The following is a 26,222-nucleotide window of genomic DNA, read 5'->3' on the forward strand; positions in this document are numbered from 1 at the left end:
CCCATGTATGATTTTATCTCGCTGACTCTTACAAACAAGTGCTAGTGTCAGTTATGGCTGTTCATTTCTCCAGGCCACTGATGACACTAAAGCTCATTACACCGCCACTTTAATGAAAAGCACAAAAGACAGAGTGGCAACAAGTCTTGTTCCCTGACAGCGATTGGACAGGCATGAAAGGGACGGCTGCTGAGAGCCGAGACATATTTCTACAACGTTTTTCAGTTTGCCTCTGACAGATTTAATACCACGGAGCAAAAAAGAAATGAATCAACATTCCTTTTCACTGACTTTCTACACCCACTCACACATGTGCACCCACACTGGGCATTAGTGAATTAGTATGTGTTGCGCTCTAAAAGTAGTTATAAAACTTACATTTTTCTGAATTGTTGGGAAAATCTTTAAAGACTATTCTTATTTAATTGTGTTTTGTTTTTGGACTAAACCACAAACATTAACTAGAAATGTGTCCAAAATGTGACCTCCAGGAGGTCAGAGTTCAGACGTGTGATGTCATCAGTAAGCGTAGAAAAACAAACAGTGTCTGAGATGTGGGAGCGATGTTTTGCTGATTATATGCTATGCTGCCTGTAAACTCCAAACCTGAACTGAGGAGAATAAAGTTGCAAAAAAAGGATAATGGAGTCATGTCTCTCTGAGGGTGCAACATATGCACTTCATACATATACACATTACTTCATTTATAAACAGCACAGCAGTTGTAGCATCACTGAAGGCCACAACCTTGAGCTTAGTAATGAGGGATCTTCCTCTACAGCGAATTATAGCCTGATGACACCTCTTTGTGGGTTTCATTACCAAATCAAATCCAGTTTGGAATCCATAAACAGATGTAACAGTGTGTGCACACCTAAGATGCCCGGCAATAATCGCATGAGAAGTGCACATTACATAGCTTGGTGGCCTGGATGCTTTTAACAGAACAGGCAGCGTTCAAGTCTATTTTGGCAGCTGTCCTGACACTGAAGGGCATTTCTTGAAGATCAAAGGTAATAAATGAAGCAAAATTACTTTAGTATGGGTATACAGTATATTAGCTAGAATACCAAGATGGAAATGTATGTTGTCTATGTTTCTTTAAAGCCATCATCATTTAGTTTTCTGGCACAAGCTGGACTTGGACTTATTCAGCTTATAAAACATTAATATTGATGTTGGCATGTAGTTAAAAACATCATTAAAATTATTTTAGACTCCAGTTTCTGGTAAGGTAATGCGTTTACCCTTACATACTGTTTATATTTCATGCCTTTTCAGTCAGTTTTGACCCTATTAAAGACATTAATCAATGAAATTAATTAATATATTTCAAGTATGGAAATAAATGTCCATACTGAATGTTAAACTACTGATTTAAAAGGTGTAAATTGCCTGTCAAACATCAATTAATAATTTAATAACTTTACATCTAAGCTAATGGCAGCTCAGATGCCTTTATAATATTTATAGCTCACAATAAATGATTCCGATTTTTTTATTTTTACATTATTTGTTGCATTGCAGGTGCCAATGCACTGTACTCATTAATTCTCTGACCTCTGTATAACCTCTGTTCCGTATGTGCAGCTTGCATTACCAAAGCTATGCTGTGGTTCTAATTCACTGTTTTGAGATTCTCCAAGGACCATTCAAAGATCAGCAGGTGACCATGACCATGTGGTGAGAACACAGACAGTTCTCGTGACAGTGTCAAGGTCCCCCTTGAACTTTGACATCACTGTGCCATAAAAACTACACTGAGACATGGCACATGAAATCCATCTGAATAGATATATGTATATCAGTATAAAAATGTAAAATACTTTTGGTTTTGTGTGCTCTGGATCACTTCTGGAAAACCCATCCAATTTCAGACTAAAAGAATGACATTTGAGGTATTTTTGCTCCTGTCAAATGAGTCAAGTTTGTCCAATATTCTCTCATAATTTTGGCTTCAATTCTTAATTTCATAAAAAGTCCTGAGAAATACTACTAAAAAAACGTAATGTATTCACCAGCTGGTTGCAACCTAGGTCCGTTTGCTGTTGGGGTTGGGAAGCTGGCATTCACTGGGTTTCTATTAGATCTTATTTACTGAAAACAGCTGCCCACTGAAGCTGGAAACATAGTTAATGAGAACAGATCAGTAGACCTGAAAACCAAAACAATGAATCAGAATAAACCAAAAGATCACATCAAGCTGGCGTAAACGGCGAGTTGTTTGTAATTTTTCAGTTATTTTGTCATTACAAATGATTTTTTTCACATTGCATAGTTATTTGATATTGACGTTATAAAAAGTGCTGATTGGTGCAGCTTTTATCCATCTGGAGCCCTGGTCGTTTCATGATTTAATTTTTTTTAAGACAAGCTGTCAGTGCCATTTAAAGTGAAGAAAAGCAAAACACCAGAAATTGAACACTTCTTTGAAATTAGTTCTTTGTTTTTTATTGGACAACAAAAAGCAAATGAGGTAACTGAAACAAAGGTTATGCAAAAGTGCAGCCTGACCACACAAATCAACAACACATCTGAAAAATGTAATTACCAACCTACACCAGTGTGTCTCAGCAGCACACCTCAGTAGAAAGTCAAGCATAAGAATGAAAAAGTATCAGAACATTAAAACATTCCTTAGATTGGCACAATAGAAATCTCACCTTCCTCTGCTGAGCCTCGAGAAAGACATTTGTTTTGCAAAGTAATCAGAAAACAGTGCAATGCTACACCTTTTACAAGTAGACTGACACAAAACTCCTCATGCCATACCCTAAATAGACATGACTCAAACCACAGTTTCTATATATGAATCTTCCTACTGTAGCTCAACAGCACATCTGGCTAATGCATAGCCTGATCTACACAGCTGAGATGTCAACATTAAATCACACCGATAGTCTATAAAATACAAAACAAAAGAATAGATCAGTTGTTTCTTTTCAAAATCAGGAGTGGTCAACATGGGCTCTTGTGGTTCCACATGTTACAATTCTACGAGACAGTCTGTGCCAGGGAAGTCTGGAAGGTTAAGCTCATATTTTTTCTGGATGTCATAGGGTAGGAAGCGTCCGGCCAAGAAATGCTTCCCCGTGAAACTCGTGGCACACTTCTTTGGTGCTGTAAGTGAGATGAGAACTTCTGGGTTTATCCCATCCTGACTTCGCTCTTCTACATCCCAACCTGGAAAAAATGCGTTTAAGGAAAGGAGCTTTTCAATAAATTTGTGCCATTTTCAGCAGTTAGTGTATATGGAGTAGGATGAACTCATAGTGATCTGATTTTAGCGCAAGAGTTATTCTCTAAATGTGCCTCTAGACTTGGAAAACTGAGAGAGCTGCCTGGAGGGTAATTTATCATCGTATTTTTTGGGCCTCAAGACTTATATCTACAGTTTATATTAACACTTACCTGAGGGCACATCCACACTAGCAATGGGAATCTTGATTTGCTTCAGGGTGACCAAAATACCAGAGTATGGCTCCTTTATGTTGGCACAGTCTGCTTCTGGGCCCATCATGGCATCAATCACTAGGTTGTAGGCATCGTTTATAAGCTGCACCTAAACAGAAAATACCTCAGTATGAATAAAATTAGAAGCTTACTTCTTGTACACAATTCACTGGAATCACCTTCCAGTGGTTAAAGGCAAGATTAATCTGTATAAGAGTAAAACATTTACCCGTGTGGGGTTTACAGTCTGTGCAGTTGTTATTATCCGTTGTCATTCCCAGACTGACAGATTATCTCAAACCCAATGTTGTCTCAGAGGATCCAAAATTTTCCGAAATGAAGGGTAAATGTTATGCAGAAGTGTATGAAAAGTGAAATGTGAGCAAAACTTGAAACCAATTAGCAAAAGAAAACAAAGCAAAACAAAGTTAACGAAACCCACAAAGATCCATATGGGAAACAAACCACTTGGAAACTTGTGATTTCCTCCTTTTGCAGACTTTGAAGGCTGCTTCCTCTACTACCAGAACTGTGAACATCCAGTAGTGTTGCAATCAGTGCTCGGACACTAAAAGACCCCTTTTGCATGTCTGCTACATCAATGCTGTCATTAGATTTTCAGTTTATGAAATATTATGAAGCACAAAATCACAGTAGGGGCTAAAAAGTTTGATTAGATTTTATCATAAACCCATCTGAAAAGGTTGTTTAATAAAATGCAACCATTCATTAAACATGAGAAAGATATAGAAGTAAATATACCACCGTCTAAACTGCACTTTTTATTTAATAAAAGTGAACAACAGGGGAGGCTGGAGCCTTTCCCAGACAGTTTTGTATGATCTGTAATTAACCCAACCGCTATGTCTTTGGAGAACAAAACCAGAGCACCAAAAGGTAACCCACAAAGGTGCAAAGAGAACTTGCAAACTCCATACAGAAAGGCCTCAGTCATATAGCAGTAAGGCAACACCACTAATCACTGCATCACTGTGTTGCATCATCTCCTTCTTGCTGATTAAATAAAAGTCTAGAGAATGCAGCCAATTAGGTTAACATAGCATAAAGGCTTGAAACGAGGGGAAAGTGTTCGGACTCAGTCCAGAGGTTACAAGAAACAAACAACGGAGAAACCTCTATAGCTCAGTAATTAACTGACTATCTCCTGCAACCAGTAAAGACCCAAGGGAGCTAAAGGTCTCAAAAAAAGTTCAGAAATTAAAAAAGAGAGAATTATTGAAAAACTCTTTTTAAATTAAACTTTACACTCAATCTTTTCAGCAGCATGGCTAAAGTTTCGGTAAAATGTGATGTCCTGTAAAGGAATTGCTGACCTCTGTAGGGAGATAGGATAGGAAAGGGATGTCCATCTTCTCACATTGAACTGTGAAATCCTGATGTAGACTGTGAGAGGAGCGTTTAGGGTGATAGATGGTGGGCTCATACTCCTGAACCAGATGAGGCAGCAGAGACAAAGGGCAGAAAGAAGGGGAGAAAAACACAGAAATGAAGAAAGTTAATTATGTTGGTTTCAGCCAGCACTGACATGATTCAGTTTGGATAGTGTTTCAGTATATTTAGCATGCGGTACAACTGAAAATATTGTTGACTGGTGATCAGAAGTAGTGGTTTCTGCAGTCTGCTTTCTGAATGAATACCACCCTCAGGAAGTGGAAGCCATGTAGAGTAGAAATCCAGACCCCTGCATTCTGAAAGGTCTGTGATGCTCTGCAGGAAACATCTGTGATCCATGACCTTTTCACAGTCACAAACACAAATCTTAAAACCCGGGAACAGAAGTGTAGTCTGTAGTGTCAGTGTCTGACTGAGTGTGTTTGTAAGTTCATCAAGTTAATTTTTATGTTAAGCATCATTAGAGTAATAAGACACATGCATACATGTGTGGTATGTATTGTTCAGTCACTACTGACAATCTAATCTAATCGCTTTCAAAAGAAAGCATATTACTCCCAGGGATAATTTTAATTTAAGTAATATTTTAAATTGACTTTTTATCTATAGTCAGTGGCCGCTTTAATAGGTACAATTAGCTGTTAACACAAATATCCACTCAGCCAATCACGTGGCACTGTGTCAATGCATTTATGCATGTAGGCAAGTTCAAACCAATCATCAGAATATGGAAAATGGTGATTTAAGTGACTGTGGCGTGGTTGGTGGTGTCAGATGGGCTGCTGATCTACTAGGGATCATTTGCAGGAGATTTGCATCATGGATCTGTGGACAACAAATCTACATCAACTGTGTGATATTGTCCTGCCAATATGGACTCTGAGGAATGTTTACCACCACCTTGTTGTTGTGCCACACACAAAAAAAAGGTAGTTCAAAAATCAAAAGGGGTCCAAACCAACACTAATAAGGTGTACCTAATAAAGTGGCTGCTGAGTTTTTTGTTTTTTGTTTTTTAAGTTAAGATATTGGTGAATTTATTCAAATTATTAAAATAGTAGTTTCCTCGTGTGTGGAATTATCCCCTTTCTCAAAAACACTGTCTCCTCCTGCGCCTTTTATATACCAACTGAACTATTAATGTTTATACATTTTTAGAGTAAGAATGAGTAAATTAATAAGTAAAAGTATGTTTTTAAATCTGTTTTAGCTGAGGCTATCCTACAAAGGAGGTGATCTGTCAAGTTAAATCACCATTATAAATCACCATTATCACCAATCACTGCTATCATCACCACAGACCAGAGAGCAGAGAAGAATACAATCCAGTGCCTGCGTCTCTCCTGGGGTTAGCCAGCGCCACTGGGGTGGCCTTGACCTCATCAGCAGTTAGGCCATCAAAATGTGTGAAAGTAAGGGAGAGTGCGAAATGACTGTCAATGTCATTGAGCTTGAAGAGAAATGAGCCGTGAGACAGAAACAAGCACACAGCATAAAAAGGGTCTTTCTCCAGTTAATGCTCAGTTCTAACAGGGTTACACTTGCTCTCCCTGAGGGATCATGGTGTCTTGTAGTACTCTTTTATTACGTGCAGCCCATTAGCAACAAAGGAAAGAGGTCTGCAGAACACAGGACACTCAAATCTTTAAAAGGATACTTGCTATCCTCATTTCCTTACAGTTCCAGGGACCTGTTGTACAGATTGTAACGGTCATTTATGCAGCTGGTCAGCTCATTGTTAATTCTTCTTTCTTTCATTACCCCAAACCCTAAAAACACCCCACCTATCTAATGATTGGCTGCCACCTGGTTCACCTGGCTTGTGAAAAAACAACCCAGTTCTTGTAAGCCTCCTCTTTAGGCCAGACAGAGCTAAACATATAAGAAATCTGTGGTGAGCTAACATCAGCCCACACAAGAGAAGAGGAAATCTTTGGTAAACAAAACAAGCATTCACAGTGGTCTTCAGCTTGGATAGATTGCTTTAACACGCACTGACCTCATTTTGATGAACAGTAAAGACTGTAATAGGTATATATGTTAGAAGCATAACATGTCCCCTTTAATAAAAAAAATAAAAAAAGTAGAAAATTTAAAAAAAAGTAGACCTGCAAAAACTTCAAAGAAATGTCTCAAATGTTACTTTGAATGTTAAATTTACCTGAACTGTAATTGCCCAGAGTTAATAAAGGCAACAAAACTGCTAAGCAAAATAGTAGTTTGTATTTTAGTTTACTGTAACTAATGGCACAAGTTTCCATGCAGTGAATGCCTCAGAGCATATGAACTGAGCCAAACCTAACTTGATGTCCACCTGTTTTAATATGAGCAGTGCACCAGAACTAATGACCACTGTAGTTGTTGTTTATCCTCATCAAATACTGGCTTTGGTCAAGGAATATTTGTGCTCTCAGGTATGTGGCATTGCGGAAAATATTAAAGAATCCATAACAGATTCAGACACAACCTGTTTTTGTTAACATGGCTGTCTTGGAGTGACGTGGGAAGCAACCTGGACTGTTCTCCTGCAAATGATCATTCATTTCTCTGCTCTGTCTAATCACATTCACAGCTCTGCATCAGAGTTTGTGGCTGTGCATGAGTGTCTGTGTGTGTATGTATTAAAATGTGTGTCTCGTGTGTATACTTGCATGTCATCCTGCTGACAGGGATCACATCACACCATGAAAAACATACAGTCTTAAACCGAGAGAGCGCTTCACAGTCCAAAGAAAGTATTCGAGTTTCTCAAGTTAGAGCAAGCTCAGACAAGTGTGGTCCCAGATCAGGCTGGTGCAGTGTGCAGACTCTTTAAAAATAATAATAATAAAATTTTATTTATGCAGCACTTTTCAATACGAAGTAAATGTTTCTCTTTGGGGAAAGGGGGAAAGAATATACCAGAAATTATGGACACAGAAGGTAAAAACATTAGGGGGAAAAAGGATACACAAGCAGACATAATAATACCCCACACCCAATATACTTAAAGCAGGGAATCAATACCCAAATCCTTAAGTTAAGTTACAGAAACATTTCTTATTCATTTCTGGAATTCCAGGGCAAACTATATCTTCTCAAAGCTAACCTCTGGCTTTGTTCTTGGCCTTGAGAAAAAAAGACAGAGTGGGAGGTGAAGGAAGATAGAGATTGGGCTTCTTAAATAAAGAAAACGTGGTTTTAATCAGAACTATCGATGTGCTGTAAATCTAGTAAGTCAGACACATATGGTAAAGTGTATAGATGCATTCCATTCAAAGCCAAAGATCCCAAAAACACATATCCAAAATTTCCCTTGTAATAAAATCATAGACCGGGACTGACCACAGCACCATGTACTCAGAATAAAGGATGTTCAAAGCTGTGATCTGCAGCGGGGTCAGTGAAGATGGATAGCTCCTTGAAGAATAATTTGTAATGTCAGTCAGTATGTGGCCTAAGCTGCAGACATCATGGTCATGACATCACATCGTGGCTGCGGAAGCAAGGCGCAAGACGGCTTTAACGAGAGTAACAATACAATGATATCATGACTGTCTGAGAGCTCTTGCAGGGAGGGTAATGGGATAACTGCTTGCAGCCATTTACAGGAGCTGAAATGAAATTCTGTAAAGTGCTGTGGGCCTGTATATGGGATCCCCTGTTAGTCATGATGTAATCATTTGCAAGATTAGCTTTTTGTATTGTCTGAATGGCTCAGTAAGTTCCCTAATGTCCCAAACATGTCATGTTGCTGAATATAACTCCTACCTTAGTGTACCTCCTAGGTTACTTACAAACATGCGCAGGTGTCGGGCACACACCAGCCCAATAGAACCATTTTGATCTGGACCACAGATCACCAGCACTGTTGGCTGCTTCTTTGTTAAAGAGCCAAGAGGGTAGGCCTGGTGGAGAGACAATAAAACAAAGAGAGAGAGAGAGAGAGAAAGCATTAGAAATAGATTATGAGCTGATGATTGAGGGAAAGCACCGCAATAAGACGAGGTGGATAGAAGAGGTTATTGATAGAGAACAATAGCGACAGGGAGAGGAAGATAAATTCTTGGCAATATTCTTTATCATCCCTCCAACTTAGGCTTCTTATTCAGTCCAGGTTATCCGATCCTCACCTCAGCCTCTCCATCATACTCTGAGTGCCTGGGATGCCAGACGAGGGTGGAAATGGCACCGGCTCCCCTGTCTCTTGTGTCTATGAGAAAAGGTCCAATCTCATTAAAATAACTACAGTGGAAAAAATCCCAGTGTCCTCACCACGGGATGCTTCCATATATATTTATATATAACACACTTTCTGTCTGCATCCTGGTTACAGCGAGCTGCTGGCATCTGTCTCTTTTACTGGCCACACATTCCCTTGTAAATCATCCTGCACCTTCTTAAACGAGACAGGTATTCGCCCGCGGAACTGTCATCATGATTGGTTAATCTTCCATCTCCACATAAACAGTGCTGTGTGACTGTGTGAGTGAGTGTTTGTGTCTGTGTGTATGCACTCCCTGTCTGTGGTTTCTTTTCCCACAGATTATTCACAGCGTCAAAATCAATGCCACAATAATATACAGACTGTTAGCTACTGCTAACAATGTTAGGTGGGGGTATAGAAGAGTTTCTGCATTGTGGCATTACACAGGAATTATTATTCATTATTATAAAGGTTACAGCATGACTTCATGAACCAGAACAAGCTGAATATGAGGAACATTTGAGTTCATGTCCTGTCCAATTAGAGCCCAATAAATGTGTGTCAGAACACAATTTGTTAGCCAAGTTTTATCACTGTGATAAATAGTTTATGACTATAGTTCATAGTAATGTTCAGATCATAACCTACAAATTACAGTTCAAGTGTTTCATAATTACAGGGCACATATAAAGTGATGTATTAATAGAACTGATAGATGCTGTAAAATAAGAGTTATATTAGAATAAGTATAGCTAATAATAAACCAATTATTACTGGGTGTAGTGATACAGTGATAACTCAACCTATTATTATTAAAAGGCAGTTCTTTAAATATATATCTGTAAAATGCTGTGTCATCTAATAATTTTACCATTACTGTACCATAATTACACCTTTATACACCATAATGTACTCATAGGCTTACTCTTTTAGAGTTTTCTCTCTACCTTGTATTTGAGAAACAATTATACCATAAGTTTTTGGCTCCCTGTGAATATTTTATTGCACCCTACAATTATTTATTGTTATCATGAAAGATCAACCTTTTTGCCGTGATGGGCCTCCAAACATTGGAGATGAACTTCAAGTAGGCCAAAATTCTTCCACTGTGCATAAAACCCATTTAGTTCCACTCTCACTAATGTATTCCAGACAGGAGAAAGTTCAAATGGAGAGACAGGCAGTTCTCCACATTGGATAATTGAATACAACAAGACTCAGAGTGCATTAGGTAGAGCGATGAATCCAGGAGAAGAGAGACAGCAGCCATTATCTCTATCGTAACAGCTCGACTGAGAAATCATAACACAGGATCAATGAGATGGAGGACAGGCTGTTACAGCTGCTGAGGGCCACACAGTTCATATTAACAAGAAGAAAGAAGGTAATGATTGATAGGATTAAAAGGTAGAGGAGAGCAAAGTCAGCCAGTGTCTTGTGTCTCCTTATTTAATGAGATGAACCAACCGGTATTTGTATGCAAGTTGTACTACATAGAGTTAAAATACAACTCTGCAGTTTCTCTCAGATATACCAAGAGTGTTTTAGTTTTCCTGGATCTCTGTTGTAGTTTTTGAGCCCACAACTCAGCCCTTTCCCAAGCTGCAGCAGCTATATTCAGGAAACCTACTGTTTGCTACTTGCTTCGTGTCAAGTGTCAAGCAGACAAAGTTAGCTCCCAACATATAAACTGTGTAGCGTTTATGAAGGTAAATTGTTTGTAAAAAGGGAAACCGAGCTTATACGTAAAGTGGTGGTGAGAACTACAACAGCATATGAATGCCTCCCCCAAATGGCCAAAAACACAATAATCATAAATCACAGATTTTTAAATGGATTTCCTGCGTGGAACAAAACCAGCCAGCCCATAATTACTTGGCCATCCTGTGTCTTCCTCACGCTACACAACTCTCTTTTTCTGCTTGTTTTAACAAATTCACATGAGAAGGTTTAATGACATTTTTCTATAAATGTTGAGGACCATCGGGAGGCTCAGTCTTGCTTCTGGTGAAACCATTAGAGATACTCTCTTGACGGTGAGCAGCTATAAAGGGATCAGGCCAGATCAATTCAGGCAGGGAATTTTGCATTATGAAAAATGTGTGTAATCTTACCGAGAATGCTTAATATTCCACAATATGTGATACTAAAACGTAATAAATGAAAGAAATTAGGAAGAGAAGGGACACAAAGCATGCTGTATCATGAGGTCAGTACTGCTGATTGTGTTTTTTTATTAGTTTAGAACGAAAAATGAGGTTCTGTTAGAGCAATTTTCCCATAAATATGAAATTTCACAACTACTTTAATTATCATATTAAATCAAGCTTCCCAGTCTGACCCAATATTTGAGTGTTTCTGATGGATTTTGAATGGATTTATAGGCAGCTATGATGATAGCTGTGCTTCTTTGTTTAAAGCGTCTAAATACTTTGGTACAAGTCTAAATAAACATCTGTAACAAATGTACATTTTAAGGTTTCGGTAAACTTTTGATACTAAACAAAGGGGCAAACTTGGAACGAAAGGTCACAAGAGTAGCTAAGCGATTTTACGACCCCCCGTCCCCCCCTCCCATGCTCACACAAACACACACCAAATATAGAAAATATACCCGTCTTGATTGTAATAACGTCTCTAAAGGTATACTGCTTTGAATTAAATGTAAAAGGCACATGAGCCTTCACCTCCAATCAACCTGAAACACACACTGAGCCTGAGAAAACATTATCAGGCTCCTAAAAACACAAATATACTCACATATCCAGAAAAATGTTACCTTTAATATTTGTACTAGAAGACCAAACCAAAGTCCAGGGGCTACTCCAAACTATAGCCTAGACTAATTTATTGCTGTGTGGCAACAAAAATGTCTCCTGTCTCCACTCAGGTGTTGAAAAGTCTCAGACTGATACAGAAAGAGGCACACACACACACGCAGACACACACAGTCTGGACCTGGTGGTTGCTGCTGTTGGAACAGTAAGGGGATTACTTACAGAAAACCTATAATCTATCTGGCAAGGTGTAGGTGTGTGTGTGAGGAAGCATATGCCTGTTTGTGTGGTATACTTGCAAGCCAGCAGCAGTAGGCCAGCAAGGTAATCACTAAAATCAGACTGTCTGCATCTCCTTCGACTGTAATTTTCTTTAAATAGCAGTGATGTCATGTACGCGGTAGCGTGCTGCTGGCGGCTGTGGGCAGCAATGAGACACCCCATCCAGACCATGTTTGTCTAGTATGGCTTTGCTGTTGGGGGGCTGGTGGTGGAGGGCCAGGCACGGGGCCAGTGACAGCTAATGGTAATAGTCGGGAAGTGGATGTGGTGGGTTTAATCACACACTATGAGGGGAGAATACTAAACCTCCACCTCTGACTGATGTTGCCACTCTGCCACTCAGCGTTCACTTTTCTTGTTCCCGCTTCTGTTCTTTTCTTGTTTTGAAGGGGGATATCAAAGGTGTCTCACATTGCCTCTTGTAAGCATAATGCCCCACTTTATGGAAGTGTAACTTCCTGTAAACTACTCTTTTGTGCTTTTGCTTGTTTTTTTTTTTATTTCCTTTTGTCTTTCTCTTCTTGTTTCTTTTTCTTGTCATCCTTCCTCCTGACAGCAAAGCAGGGTTTCATATGTCTTGTAGCTCAGACTCTTATTCATCAGCCTGCTGAAGAGCCCACTGAGGAAACCAGCGTGGCATTAAACCAAGTCAGCGGTCTGGTCAAAGGGAACCACATGTGTTCCTAACAGCTCTCAACCGACACACACATACACACTCTTCGCTTGACAGAGTCCAGATCACAGCAAGAAGAAACTGCAGCCGCACCAGAGCTGAAAAGTTGCGGTTCTGGACCGGCGTGGTTTGGTAAACGGAGCAGTGCCACTGGGTGAGCTCAGGTGTTGTGCCACCCGAGGTGAGCTGCTCACATTTTTGGAAGCAAATGTCACAGAAACTTGGAACATTTCCTCCACACAGTAATCAAACATTTTCTATGAATGTTCATGCAAAATATGAAATTGTAAGACGCACAACTGTGACTTTCTGCCCCCTCGGACAATCACGAGTTTTGCTGTGATTACTGAGGCTCAGAGGGACAGAACGTGAGGAGGATGGGCTGAAATCTGTGACCTTTAGAAATGGTTTGCTGGAGAGACACAGCAGAGGTTATTAAACTGGGTTGCTGAGGCCGCAGTTGTCTGATGTCATTGGATGTGAGCTTTAAACTGCAGTTTTGGATTGAATTATTTTTCTCAATGTCATGATCCTGGGCCATGTTGGCCCAGCATTCTTAGTTGTCGTGTGTTTTGTATTTTGTTCTTTATTTATGCCTTGGTTCCTAGGTGGTTCTGTTAAGATGTTCCTTATTTGATTTCCCCTTGTGACTTTACCCCCTGTGTGCCCCTCTGTGTATCTGTGAGCCCTAGTCTCCCCTCCTTGTGTTTTATTCCATGTTTTCCCCATCCCGTTATGTCTGTGCTCTCCCCGTGTTCGCTCTCTCCTCCTGTCTGCACCTCTGTGTACTTCCTGTTTTACTTTGACAGTCTCCCGTCAGTGTTGCGTTGATGCCTGCCGTTTCTCGTTATGATTATCGGTGTCGCCTGTGTTCCCCGTGTGCTCCTACTTCCCTCGTTAACCCTCTGTGTATTTATGTACGCATCTCTCTCAGTTCTGTGTCGCGTTCTCCCTCATTCATAGCCATGTGTTTCTCTCTGTACTGTGATAGTTGCCCAGTTTAGTTTGTATGGTTTTGCTCTCACAATAAAGCTGTGAATTTTGAGTTCATTCCTGCCTCTGTGAGTTTGCGATTGGGTCCTCATCCTGCCTGCACACAGCCGCAATATGACACTCAAAAAGTTCTGTAATTGGAAAAATTTGCATGACATACTTTGGTTTGAACAGTTTTACGGAAAAAAAAAAAGTGTGAATTTGAAGAAAAACTTTCTCAAAGAAAGTTTTAATTGGATTTGAGCTAATCCCTGCAAAACTTGTGAGGAGAAAGAAAAAAACAGCTTTGACACTTTTAAATGGTCATTAAATGTTTGCAGTTTTGCCATTTTCACTAAAGTGCAAAGAAAACACCCATATTAAATAAAAATTGAACAATAAGATTGAAATGCTAGTTATATGGAACAGATTGTAGGTGCTGCTAAAACGCAGGAAAATTTAAATACAACACACACAAAATTTCCACAGTTAATAACCACTGCCCTGTGTTTGATCCCTCTGGTGTAATGGTCCAAAGAAATAAGCTTTTTGAAAGCACAACAGCAGATTAAATGTTAATTTCACATTAAAAAGAGAACTGCAAAAACAACTGACTGGAAATATGTTTCTTGTCACCGCTTTCATTCACAACAATAAATTAAGATAGACTGGATGGATCCACACCCACGGAAATTTGGATGCTTAGTCTGATTGAGACGGCTGGATAGCGATAGATGGCTCATGCTGTTGTTTTGACTTATACTTCTAGTAAAGTGAAGGCAACAAGCAATGAGGGGGAAAAAAGGAAGAAAAATGCAGTGTTTCAAACCTTTCAAATCTATGCTTTCTTTTGAGTGTGTGCTGACTTTGAGAGTGCATGAGTGCATTTGCAAGCACAGCCACTGGAAGTACAAAGAATATCTTGGTGTTAGAGAAACTCATAATAACAGGCAAAAAAACTGAGTGGGTCCCACTGTGGATTTTTCATCCTGAATAGTTAATGTCATGGTTGTCCTGCAGAAAGGAAGTGACCACCACATTATATGTTCATGAGTATTGAAGTGTCAGCCATGTTCAATTTGAGACACTATCACCTGAAATTCACAGATGCAGTGCACTCATGTGTGAGTAATGCATGCATACACTAATGTAATTTACGTAGCAGTTTTCTAGTCAGTGAATGCACTTAAGATTATAAGTCACCATATGTTCACACAGCACTTTGTCTACAGTCAATTTAGAATTACCAGTCCGTCTCGCCCAGGCACAGGCAATGATGGTGGAGTGATGGGCTAGGCAGGTAAGTAACAAGTCGGCTGAAGTGGCTGAACTGAGAATTAGTTGTATATAAAAAGAGAAACAGAACAACACAGTTTATCTGAAAGATGGGAGATACACTAACCTTAGTGATGGCGAGGGCGCATGCTTGTCCCCAGATCTCTATCAGCTGCTGTTGTCCAAACCTGTAGTCCCTCAGTAGTTCTGTCTCTATAGCTGCTGCCTCCCCTTTACTGCCAGACACAAATACAGACGTGCTGTAAGCAACATAAGTTCATCATCAGTAAAAGCATCTGCAGCGTGTAGGTGAGGCTGTTTAGAGAGAAGACCATGCTAGATATGTAGCACATGTGGCATGTTGTCAGTGGCTTGCAATAAGAAATGCTTTACGTTTTATCACTTGTAGCAAATTAAGCTTAACTAGCTCAAATACATTGAAATGTGTATATTTTTTCCTGTCTTGAATCCCAGTGAGGTTGTTTTTTCTGTTTCCACTTTAGATAGTAAGTTTTGTTCTGTTTTTGTTTATTGGGGCAAATAAACCCCATGTTGAACAGAATAATTCAAAAGAGCATGTGTGCATGTGGTGTGTGTGTGTGCTTGTGTGTTAAAATAGACTAAAAGAAGACACAGCAAAATTGGTGTATTTACATGTGGCTGTGGGCAAGTGGCATGACCTGTTACTGAGAGAATGAAGACCAAGTAAAACCATTAAGTCTGTAATCTACATTTGAGATCTGAGTCTTTAAAATAGGATACATCTCTATTACTCTACAGACACCTGGTGGTCCTCTGCAGTACTGCAATTCAAAAATAAAACCGAAATTAGTGAAACATTTACTTTAACTTTAACAGATGGATGTATTAATTGTTCCAGATTCCTGAATGTAGGAATGCTCTACAGTAGAGTACAGTAGAGGCTCCAGTTTTTGGAGGAACTAGAACGACTTAAACCATTTTAGTAATGTGATTGTAATGTGACTGACTGATGCATGTGTATGGGCATTTCTTCTCGTTACATCATTTGTGCTACTTTTCATTACATCATGTGTCGACACAAAAACACCCCACATCGGGAACATGGAAGAAAATAGACCACAGCTAACACTGATATCTACTATACTCCAAGTTTAACTATATAAATCCAGGAATCTAAATAATCATACAGTTTACTAAGTTGTCCCAATGAAAAGGAAGGACAATATGCATTTAAAAAAAAAAATCTGTATTTTTGTATCTAAACACTCAATCATTAATGTAACTGTAATGGAATTATTTTAGTGCTATTCAGCTGTAGTTCTATTCATTTTCCAGGAACAAACTCAAGCACAAGCAAGATAAAGATTATTATTGTTCTGAACCATTACAGTGAAGGCTTGTTTCTGAATCCCTGGGTTCTTCTCTGATCTTGCAGCAATGTGTGCGTTTTATTGATGTCTATGAAGAAAACAATGGACACACATAAACTCATTCTGGGTCATCTGTCTCTGTTCTCTGCGGCTTGTAGTGTAACTAATGCTAAACCTGCTTTTGTTCCATTTAGATTTTTATAAGACACAGCAGTTTGTGTGTGTGTGTGTGTGTGTGTCAGTGTATCCAAGTGGGGCTCCTGGCATTTACCTGTGCCAGTGGAGCGGCAGCAGCTGTCACCCATGGCTCACCTCAGGGATGTTTCCTGAGTCACTGAGACAAGTTGATCTTTGGAAAGTTCACCTCAGTTCACAGGGTTTACTCTGTGTTTTGCTGTGCCCAAAATATTCCGAGCTTCTTACAGCTTTTGTTGAGCAGAATTGATTCTGCCTCAGGATGGGCTATTCTGTGAGGTTGCCTTTAAAACAGAAATGGGAATTATCCAATCTGTGTAAAAAATAGCTGTTGATGGGTGTGCGAGTGTGTGTGCGGGGAGGCTAAATCTCAGCCCAGGATTGTTGCGTTAGCGATAACAGTACCGCTGCTGAATGGGCAATTAGTATTGATCCTTAATATCACAGACAGAACAAAATGTTGTGGGTGTGCAAATCAACGACTGGTAGTTTTAGCCAGGAGGCTCTACCACAAGAGGAACAGCACACTGTGTTCAGGACTAAAAACAGATGGCTGCTTCATGCCACATACTGCATGCTCTCTCAATTACCACTTATAATCATGCTTATTAGTATTTGTTTAGCTGAAGCTAGTGAGGAAAATTTGAATGTGCAACAAGTTTTAATAGAAAAGTGCTTCTGAAGAAAAGTGCAAATATATACAAGTTGGCGTTAAAACATTAAAAAAACAACAACAAAAAAGCAACAGCTGTGTCCATGCATGTGTGTGTGTGTGTGTGTGTGTGTGTGTGTGTGTGTGTGTGTGTGTGTGTGTGTGTGTGTGTGTGTGTGTGTGTGTGTGTTGCAGAAAACAAGGCTTCATGAGTAATAGTTTCTCTTGCACCTGTAGCTACAGTCATGCAACAGCTAGGAGTCTCTCCCTGGAGGGAGAGTTGATTTCCCCATGGTGCATGAATTGAGCGCCGGCAGTGTGCCACCCTCATTGCAGCAAAGCTTAACTATGATCACAACATGCTTAATGAGTCTGTTTACCTTACACACGAGATAATACAAAATGAAACTTTAAATGGCTGCTGTGGGGAAATTGGGCCAGTTGCAGCAGCAGGAAATGGCAGGAGGATATGTAGGAAAGATAAAAAAAAGAATTTGAATAATAATGGACAAGTTGGAGGTCATAAAACCATTAAAAATTTTAACACAAACATTTGAATAAATAATAATGTTTGGATAGATTTGTAGCAAGAGAAAATTACACAAAACAGAAGCAATGTTTGATGTTTGCTGAAAGAAATATTTCAATACTTTAGGAGTTTAAATGTATAGGCAGTGAATTATATACAGAAAATATTGGAATATCTGGAATGAACAGATGTTAAATATTGACAATCGAATTCAACAGTTTTGCTACAAAAACGATGAAAGTGCCAAAAGAGGCACCCGAGGATGATAAATTTGATACAGGCGAATGAAAAACTCATAAATAATATGTTCTAGTGTGGATTTTCTAGCTGTGAAGCATCCTTGAATCACATGAGAGATGACGATTCCCCTGAATATCAGAAGAGCTTCTATTTTCCTCACACTGGAAGACTGAAATAACCACATTTTACAACCCCCGCCCACTCACTTTGCCTAATTTCCATCTTTCAAGAGTGATCTTCTGGTGTGATAAGGAGCATGATTAAAATAATAGTGAAAGACTGTGGTTGAGATTTTACTTGCCAGGCAGAGCGGTATATCATGATACAACAAGCAGTGTTTCCCCTACTGCTGCCTTCAGGGCTCCCCGGCAAAAAGAGAAAAAAAAGAACTGTATTGCATTTGTTAGCTTTGGATAGGAGCAGGTTGATGTAGATGTGGTCAAGAAAACCTACTAAAGTTCAAACAGAGCATCAGAATGACGAGGTGACCTTGTGTAACGTTGTGGGGTATATTTTCTTGGCATACTTTCGGTGTTTTAGCACCATCGGACCACCATTTAAACACCACAAACTACCTGAATACTGTTGCCTATGACAGTGCACCCATATTCATGATAACTCATTGTCACAAAGCTCAAATCAAATAATTTCTACAGTGACCAGATTTCAACAGGAGAGTTGAATCATGGGCATCCAGCCAATCCAGTCAAACCTAATGTAGTAAACACTTCTTCTTCCCGTATTTAGTGTTTCAATACTCAGAACCAGCACTTACTCATAAAAGTGACTGTACAACATCTCTGTTACCTGCCTCAAATTTACTGTTTTGTAATTACCTGAACTAGTAGTAGGCCGTATGTGTCAGGGAGCCATCCCGGTCCAATAATGAGCTGTTAATAATTAGTCAGACTCTTGCTTGGAGGGGACAAAAAGCATAAAAAAAAGCCACTGTTCATTAGTTGAGTAGCCCTTTTTTCCCTCTCTCGGTCATTATCTGTCCACCTCCTGCTAAGTCTATTACTCGACAGCTGTTAATGATACTTCAGGCCTTTCAAACACAAATAAAGTACATGAAAAAAACATGTTGATCTGAAGAAAGGCACTCTTTTGTGTCTGTTTATGTCCCCTTTACAATACTAATCTGTGACATTTCCATTCAATTATTATCTATTTTGTTGCAAAGTTAAGAGGAGAGAGTGATGACTCAGCCAGTTCAGTTGAAGCATTTGTCTTCTGTAACTGCCCTTTTAGTCCAGTTCTGTGCAAAAGTATTGAGCCACCTCTCAGTTACTTATATTTTGCTTCTAAGGAGCCAGACTTGACTCTGTAGTTTTTAAACCTACACTGATCAACAGTTCTCCAGATTTTCTGAAGGTCTTTTAATATTTTTCTTTGGGCAATCGTCGCCTTTTCACTAGCTCCAATACTTGTACCTGTGTCAACACATCACAGATAACTCAGAAAAGAAGCCATTTTAAATTGTGTCTTTAGGTAATTTGATACTATTAGGCTGTCTTAAAAATATTTTTTTTTTTCTCATTTTGTTGATTTAATTTATAAAAAATACCAAAAAAAAAGGACAAAAGAAGAAACGGGAGGCCTAAAAAAACCAACTACAGCAGACCTGAAACGGGATCCGAGAGACTGTCGGTGCATTCAAAGATTCAAGATTCAAAGTGTTTATTGTCATGTGTCACAAGAAAAAAGGCATTTCTTTGTGCAATGAAATTCTTTCCTTGCTGTCCACCCACAGATGCCGATTAATATATACAATAGAAATAGAACAAATAGTACAAATAAATAGCTGAAGACAGAAAAGGAGACAAAATATGGAGATTTGAAACAGATGTGTGCAAAAGACCTATAGCTTAATATGCTGGCTTAATGTGTAAGATATATAGAGTTAACATAAGCCTGGTTAGTTAATCTATGCATATGTCCCATCTGCACAGTATTGTAATGCAAATTCTAAAATGATGATATTAAGTGTGTTTCTAATGCTCACAAGCTGATAGTTAGCACTTTTCTAATGAGGAATAAATGCAACAGAATTTCATGCAAATGACACAAGGAGACAAACTGGAATTGGGACTTGTAAATATGGCATTTTTCACTGTAATCGATCCAATATACATTTTACTTAAAGTGATAAATTCCAATCTCAACATAGGAACTAAAAATGAAGTCAGCCCACCTCAAGTGTCAGTAGGGGGAGCATTTTGACACAAATGTTGAATCTAGTCTGTCTTCAATTGTAAAAATATCCCACTTTACAAAACAAAACTTTGACCTGCTTGTGGGAGTAGAAAAAAAGGTCCATGGTGGTAACCATAAATGTCTGCACAGATTACTTTATATCCGCTACACTTGTGTGTCTTCTGCTGTATTTTCATTAGGCCTCAGTCACACAGGTGAACTTGGTGAGTGGTAGTCAAACTTGAAAAAAACATGATGAAAGCAGAAATGGAAAACATGCAAAGTAAAAAAGCAACAAGCAATGGAGACAACTGACCTTCAGAGGTTTTCATCATCATTCCAAGCAAGAGAATTGGAAAACATTTTGTGTGATGCATTTCATAGCGTCACTACAACTCTGCAAATATTGTAGTTGTCAAGTGAAAACTATAGCTGACAGCGACAACAAAAGCAATTTCAAGGAGATTTTTGGTGCAGCACCATATACTTTGCAATTACCAGCAACCACTTGCCAACTTGTGAGTAAACACATATTTTTCCTCTTGCAACCTGTGATTGCCAACGAGTCACCTATTGGTCTCTAGGCCTGTATAACTGAGCCCTTAAAGCCAACATGTCAAACTGTACATGTCAGTTGGGGAAAATTCATAACAGCATGATTCATCCTTTAGGCAACAATAATATTGTCATGGTCTCCATGCCTCCCTGGCTGACTATCTCAGGCCACATGTTTTCTGTTTTTGTTTTTGTGCTCTCTCTCTTTCTCCCCTGTCTCTGTTCTGCCTGGGCGGAGCTCACCTCAGGGTCCCGCCTCTGGCCCACGCACCTGCCCTGATTGTCACACATGCTGCTAATCCACCTGTTATTCTGAGTACTACTTAAGATGGCGGTTCTGTGGTTCTCATCGCTGGATCATTGAGTAACCCGTGTTAGTTAGCCCGGCAACCAATATCTGAATCTGTGTGTTTTCCCTAGCCTGTTTCTGACTAAGCTACTCTTGTAAATAGATTTCCCTGGACCTGTTCCCGTTTCCCCGTGTGGATCGTCTGAGAGCGACTGAGTGGCAAAGTGTGTTAGAGTTGGAGCATGAGTGGCTGCGGAGGAGAGTGGAGCGTTTTCTGGAGAGCATCGGTGTGTGGACTTTTCCCCTTTTCCCTCTTGCAGACCCTGGAGCCCTGAATCTCTTTGCAAAAGGAGGTCTGAGCCTCAGTATGTCTGAAACCTGTGACAAATATCTTACAAAAATGTCTGTGCAGTTGTCTAATGAGACAGATGGAGTCTAGTCTGAGTCAAAGTACTAGGTTGCCTAATCGATGAACAATGTTATCCCTAAGTTTATGCCTTGTATGGACATATAAATGACTACAGAATCATAAAAACACTAGTAGTGATGTATGGACCAGACGAAGGAATATCATAGAAATTCAGGTGAAATCACCAGAAATAGGCAGAGACAAAAAATGTGAAGGTGGGACTGTGTGGATGAATTTCACATTTGTTTTCTGTCACCTTCTTCTTGTAAAACTCTATTAACACATGCTCACACCGTTCTGAAGAGTGGAAAACGAAATATGAACCACAAAAAAAACAGGATTGTTAAGACAAAAATACACCACACTCTCTTCATGAAATATTTTGGCAGACATGAAATATTTTGGCAGACATTCTTCTGCTTTTATCTGCCTACTTTCGATCTCACACCCTGGTAGCACCTTCCCTTCATTTCTGTCCTTTCATCTCCAGTTTTGCCAATCTTACTTTATTGCCTATCGATTCTGCATTATCTCCCTCTGCCACTCTTGTCCTCCCTTTTTGCCGCAATCCATTTCTCTGTTGTTCTGATCGAGGTTTGCACTTCGCTGAACCAGAGTGATGCCACATGGAAAGGTGACAGAATGAAAGAAAGAGAGAGAAAAGCGCAAGAGAGGGAGGGAGAGAGAGGGAGAGCAGACACGGGAAATGACTCGCCAACATTTGATTTAATCTGTTTGGCTTTATTATTTTTTTATGTACACGCTTTTTGATCTGAGAAATGCCTTTAGAGGGAGAGTGGAGCAGGTAGATTCAGAGGTAAGTCTACTGTCATCCTTCATTGCAAGCATCACTTTAATCATTACTCTGAAGAGAATCTCGTTATAGACCCTCAGCCATGTTCCGCTAAAAGGTTTTGGTCATAATTTTGATATCATGCTGATGGTCATCCACGCGTCATACCCTGCTAAGCATTAAAGTGTCTTGTACTATGTTACAAAAAGATGGCTCCCCTGCAATTATAACAAGATTATCAGCGGGCTTTCTCAGGCCTATGTCTGTATGTGTGCATCTAATTTAACATGTGTCAACTCAGGACACCTTTCATCATCAATTGCACTGCCTGCAGCGTGCCTCCAGGAAGTCCCACAGCATCCAAGGAAAGTATAGGGCAGAAGAGAAATGCAGCAAGGTTCACATACAAACTGTCTACATTTAAGAGAAGACAGATGTGTGACTGCTGGTAATAAAACTAAAAGAGGGAGAGAGTATATCTGAATGGATGAATATATAGATGTTTTTATATGTTTATGTTTATGAATGTAGACAAAGTAGCAAATGTATTTTGGTTTGATAGATGTGAAATAATAAACTCCCTCCAGCTTAAGTGACCACGGTGCAGAATAATCCAGAATAATCATAGCGAGCCAAAATCAAGCGAGCATGACTCATTAGAGGTGTCGAGTGTGTAACTCTATTCAAACTGACATGCGTATATTGCTGAAGGCATAAAGATTGTGTTGTTTTATGAGTGGTCCTATATCTTGTCCAGTTCTATGTCCTGTCATATGCTTGAAAATGAAAAACAAATATAAAATTGTAATGATTCACTCTGTATAATTGGCTTGCTGGAGGGATCAGGTGCCACAGCGGCGGAAGCGTCGCTTCAACAGTCTCAGCTGGCAGATAGGAGTTGGCTCTGAGCCGCCATATGGTCCCTTTCTAACTGGCCAGCATGAGCCCCGTCATGCTGCTCAATTCTTATCAAATCAGGACGCTATGATTCACTTTTTCAAGTCTCCTTAAAAATCACATCCATACGACTATCTTCGGTAGTATCGTTCTTTTAAATCTGCCTTAATCAGTTTAGTTGTCTGCTCATGTTTCTCATATCCGGTACAACGAGACAGACATTCTTGAGATAATCTCAATCAGCGGCTCCTCCATTTGCTCTCATAACTCATTTCATCCTCCAGCAGCCATGTACCTGTAGATACAAAAGATGAACAAGGATCATATTAACCTAAAGCCACAGGTGATGGCAAGTTCATTTTGGTGTTAAATTTCCTGTATGTGTGAGAGAGTGAGTGTTCTCAGGAGCTAAAAATATCCATGAGTCAAGTCTGCTTATCCCTCATTTTTAGATGTCATGTGATTGCACAAGGAGAAGAGCTTCTATCCAGATGGATGAGCACCCACCTACACACACGCGCACTCGTAAGCATACAGGTCACACAAATGTACTGAAGTACACGAGACAAACAGAGGTGCTCACGCACCCACATACCCACAGGTTACATCATGCCATGCCCCGTCAGTGGTCTTTAATCTCTGCCTCTCCTTTAAGCCCAGTCTCTTCAGTTTGATGCCAGGGGCCATAAGGATCATAAATTATAGGGCATGCGTTGTCACATCCTGTTTCTTTCTCCTGAGACAGATCTTTGTCCTCCAGGTACTGGAGGCAGAGCAGAATGGATAACGCAATTTATAAGGCCACTGGCCAGGACACACAAGAAAGATGACCCATTTATGTTACTAAGTGACCTGAAGTTTAAAAACAAACTATGTATCAGATGAATCAGTTGTGCTGAGCTGCTGGAGAAGCTGCTCTTCAGCCTGGCTGTCAAGTTTGAATGAACATACAGTTTATCTACCCATCTCTAGATTAAGGTCGAGACTTATTTTACAAAAAGTAAGCATCCATTTTGTAATGTTTCTGTGCAATACTAATGATGGTCTATACAAGGAAAAGGCGACCCAATTTTTCTCCCTCGTGGGCCCCTTATGCACAGCCCTGGTGTCCTAGCAACAGAGTTACCAGAATCACTTGACTGAACATAAAGAAGAAAAAAAGGTCAGTACACCCTTTACTATAGATGCATACATTACTTTACCCAGAGCATTCTATGGTTAAATTTATCATCCGCAATACACAAGCCCTCACCACCACTGAATATGATATAGAAGCTTTAGCTTGCAGTGCTTTTTCGGGTGATTCACATAAAAACTGCTTGATTTTCTGAGGTGTTTTCTAGTGGCACCTCTGAATCAGCTATACTCTTCAATATTTATCTATACAGTATGTATGGAACTATCAGAAAAGTTAGGAAAGCTTCTGGGGTCTAAAGTATTATAGCGATGTCCTGAAAGTAAGTGAAGAACAGATAAGGAAAGGTGGGGAGAGAACAGAGGCGGAGAAAGTGACACAGTATAATTAGTACAGCCACTGGCGGTATTGAGATACAAAGAAACAAGTCAGACTAATAAAAACCTGCCATGAAGAGGACAGTCTTCCTACAGCCTTCTCTGCTTTAAGTGGCTAAATAAACACTTTTCAGCCAGAGTGCAAGCTGAGAGCACCAGGCCTCTACAGGGCATCCTGAGAAAGTGTTTAATCAGTGTCAGCAGTCTACCTTTATGTTCTTTATGCTGACTGGGAACTGGTAGGACTATTGAAAACAGCCAAAAAGAAACATGTGGTTTTTCCTCTATTTCAGGTCAGTCTATAATCCCTCTAGGCCTCTGTCTGCAGCTCTAACACCCATTTAGCTCCAGATGTCACGGCTGGTTAACTACAGAACACAGAGTAACAGTTTGTGTGTGTGTGTGTGTGTGTGTGTGTGTGTGTGTGTGTGTGTGTGTGTGTGTGTGTGTGTGTGTGTGTGTCCGGGGGTGAATCACAGGATGATCAATAAGCAGGAAAAGAATGGAAAAATGAAAGCAGGACGTACAATACACACAAAAAAAGATGTGCCTTTTAAAAATATATTTCTACAGGTTAAATCACTTCGTACATATTGTATATATTGTTTACCTATAACTGTTCCTGCAAATAGCAAAACATAACCAAGCTGCCAATTGCAAAACTATCCTGTCAAAATTTTGATATGAAATAAGGGTGTTATGTGGACTACAAAGGTGCTGTGTGGCTAAAATCAGAAAGAAATCTAAAAGAAACTTCAGCACAATTTTTCCCATAAATTTACTGCTTCTACAGTTTACATTTTGCTGCCAGTCTTGGGGAACATGATGACATTAAAAACAAGTTATAGTATACAGGCTTTTTTTTTTTTATTCCAGTTCAGGAGTATTAAGACTACATGGTCAGTATCAAAATATGTGAACGCATCACCATATATTTCACAGCACTGACCATATTACTGATATTAATATATTGGTGATAGGAGCCAAGTCTTCCTGACAGGAGAGTGAACAAGCAGGGCCACTCCCTCTATGAACATGACCAATAAGATCATGATCAGTACATACCAACAGGATACAGCTGGTTTGCAATATGTATGACAAAGCGATATTTTAAGCAGTCACATAATTTCATGAGTTCTTTATCATGTTGTGTATGCAAAATATATTAAAATTGAGAATCTTATGTTAATTTAATTGTAAAAGTACCTGAAAAAAGTGTAAATGATAACCGATATTAGGTATTGGTTAGAACTTTTGTTCTAGTTCTTGTAAATTGTGGATGAACGGATGAAAGATACTGTACCATTGAATTAGCTCATTGGTCCTTTGGCAAGACAATCTAAAATTGAAAAATAGTAAAATAATAATAATTCTGAAAGACTCTATGGCTGCAAGAGGAATTAAATATTCACTCATGAGGTACTGTGAAGCTATGCTGTTGTAAAATACTGCTGAAATGTGATCTACACAATACATGCCTAGGCTTATACAAACAGAATTAGCAGCAAGGAAGAAACTATTAATATTGTCCACCAGTTTCAGCATACTGTGACTGTGAAATGCTGACTTGCA

The 26,222-nt window shown here is 39.5% G+C and overlaps 1 protein-coding gene across 1 annotated transcript in view; it reads right to left on the minus strand.

Moving 5' to 3' along the window:
• Positions 1–2,435: 2,435 nt before the first annotated feature.
• The window catches only part of yjefn3 (YjeF N-terminal domain containing 3), a 48,606-nt gene continuing 24,819 nt past the window's right edge, over positions 2,436–26,222 (minus strand). Inside the window, exons 2-6 of the mRNA XM_082522973.1 lie at positions 15,159–15,267; positions 8,643–8,753; positions 4,788–4,901; positions 3,412–3,562; positions 2,436–3,183 (exon numbers count right to left, since the gene is read on the minus strand). Coding sequence (XP_082379099.1) covers positions 2,987–3,183; positions 3,412–3,562; positions 4,788–4,901; positions 8,643–8,753; positions 15,159–15,267 — 682 coding nt within the window. The 3' untranslated portion in view covers positions 2,436–2,986. The remainder of the gene's footprint in view (positions 3,184–3,411; positions 3,563–4,787; positions 4,902–8,642; positions 8,754–15,158; positions 15,268–26,222) is intronic.

This window comes from Aulonocara stuartgranti (genome assembly GCF_965226115.1).
Source record: "Aulonocara stuartgranti genome assembly, chromosome: 23".
NCBI lineage: Eukaryota > Metazoa > Chordata > Actinopteri > Cichliformes > Cichlidae > Aulonocara > Aulonocara stuartgranti.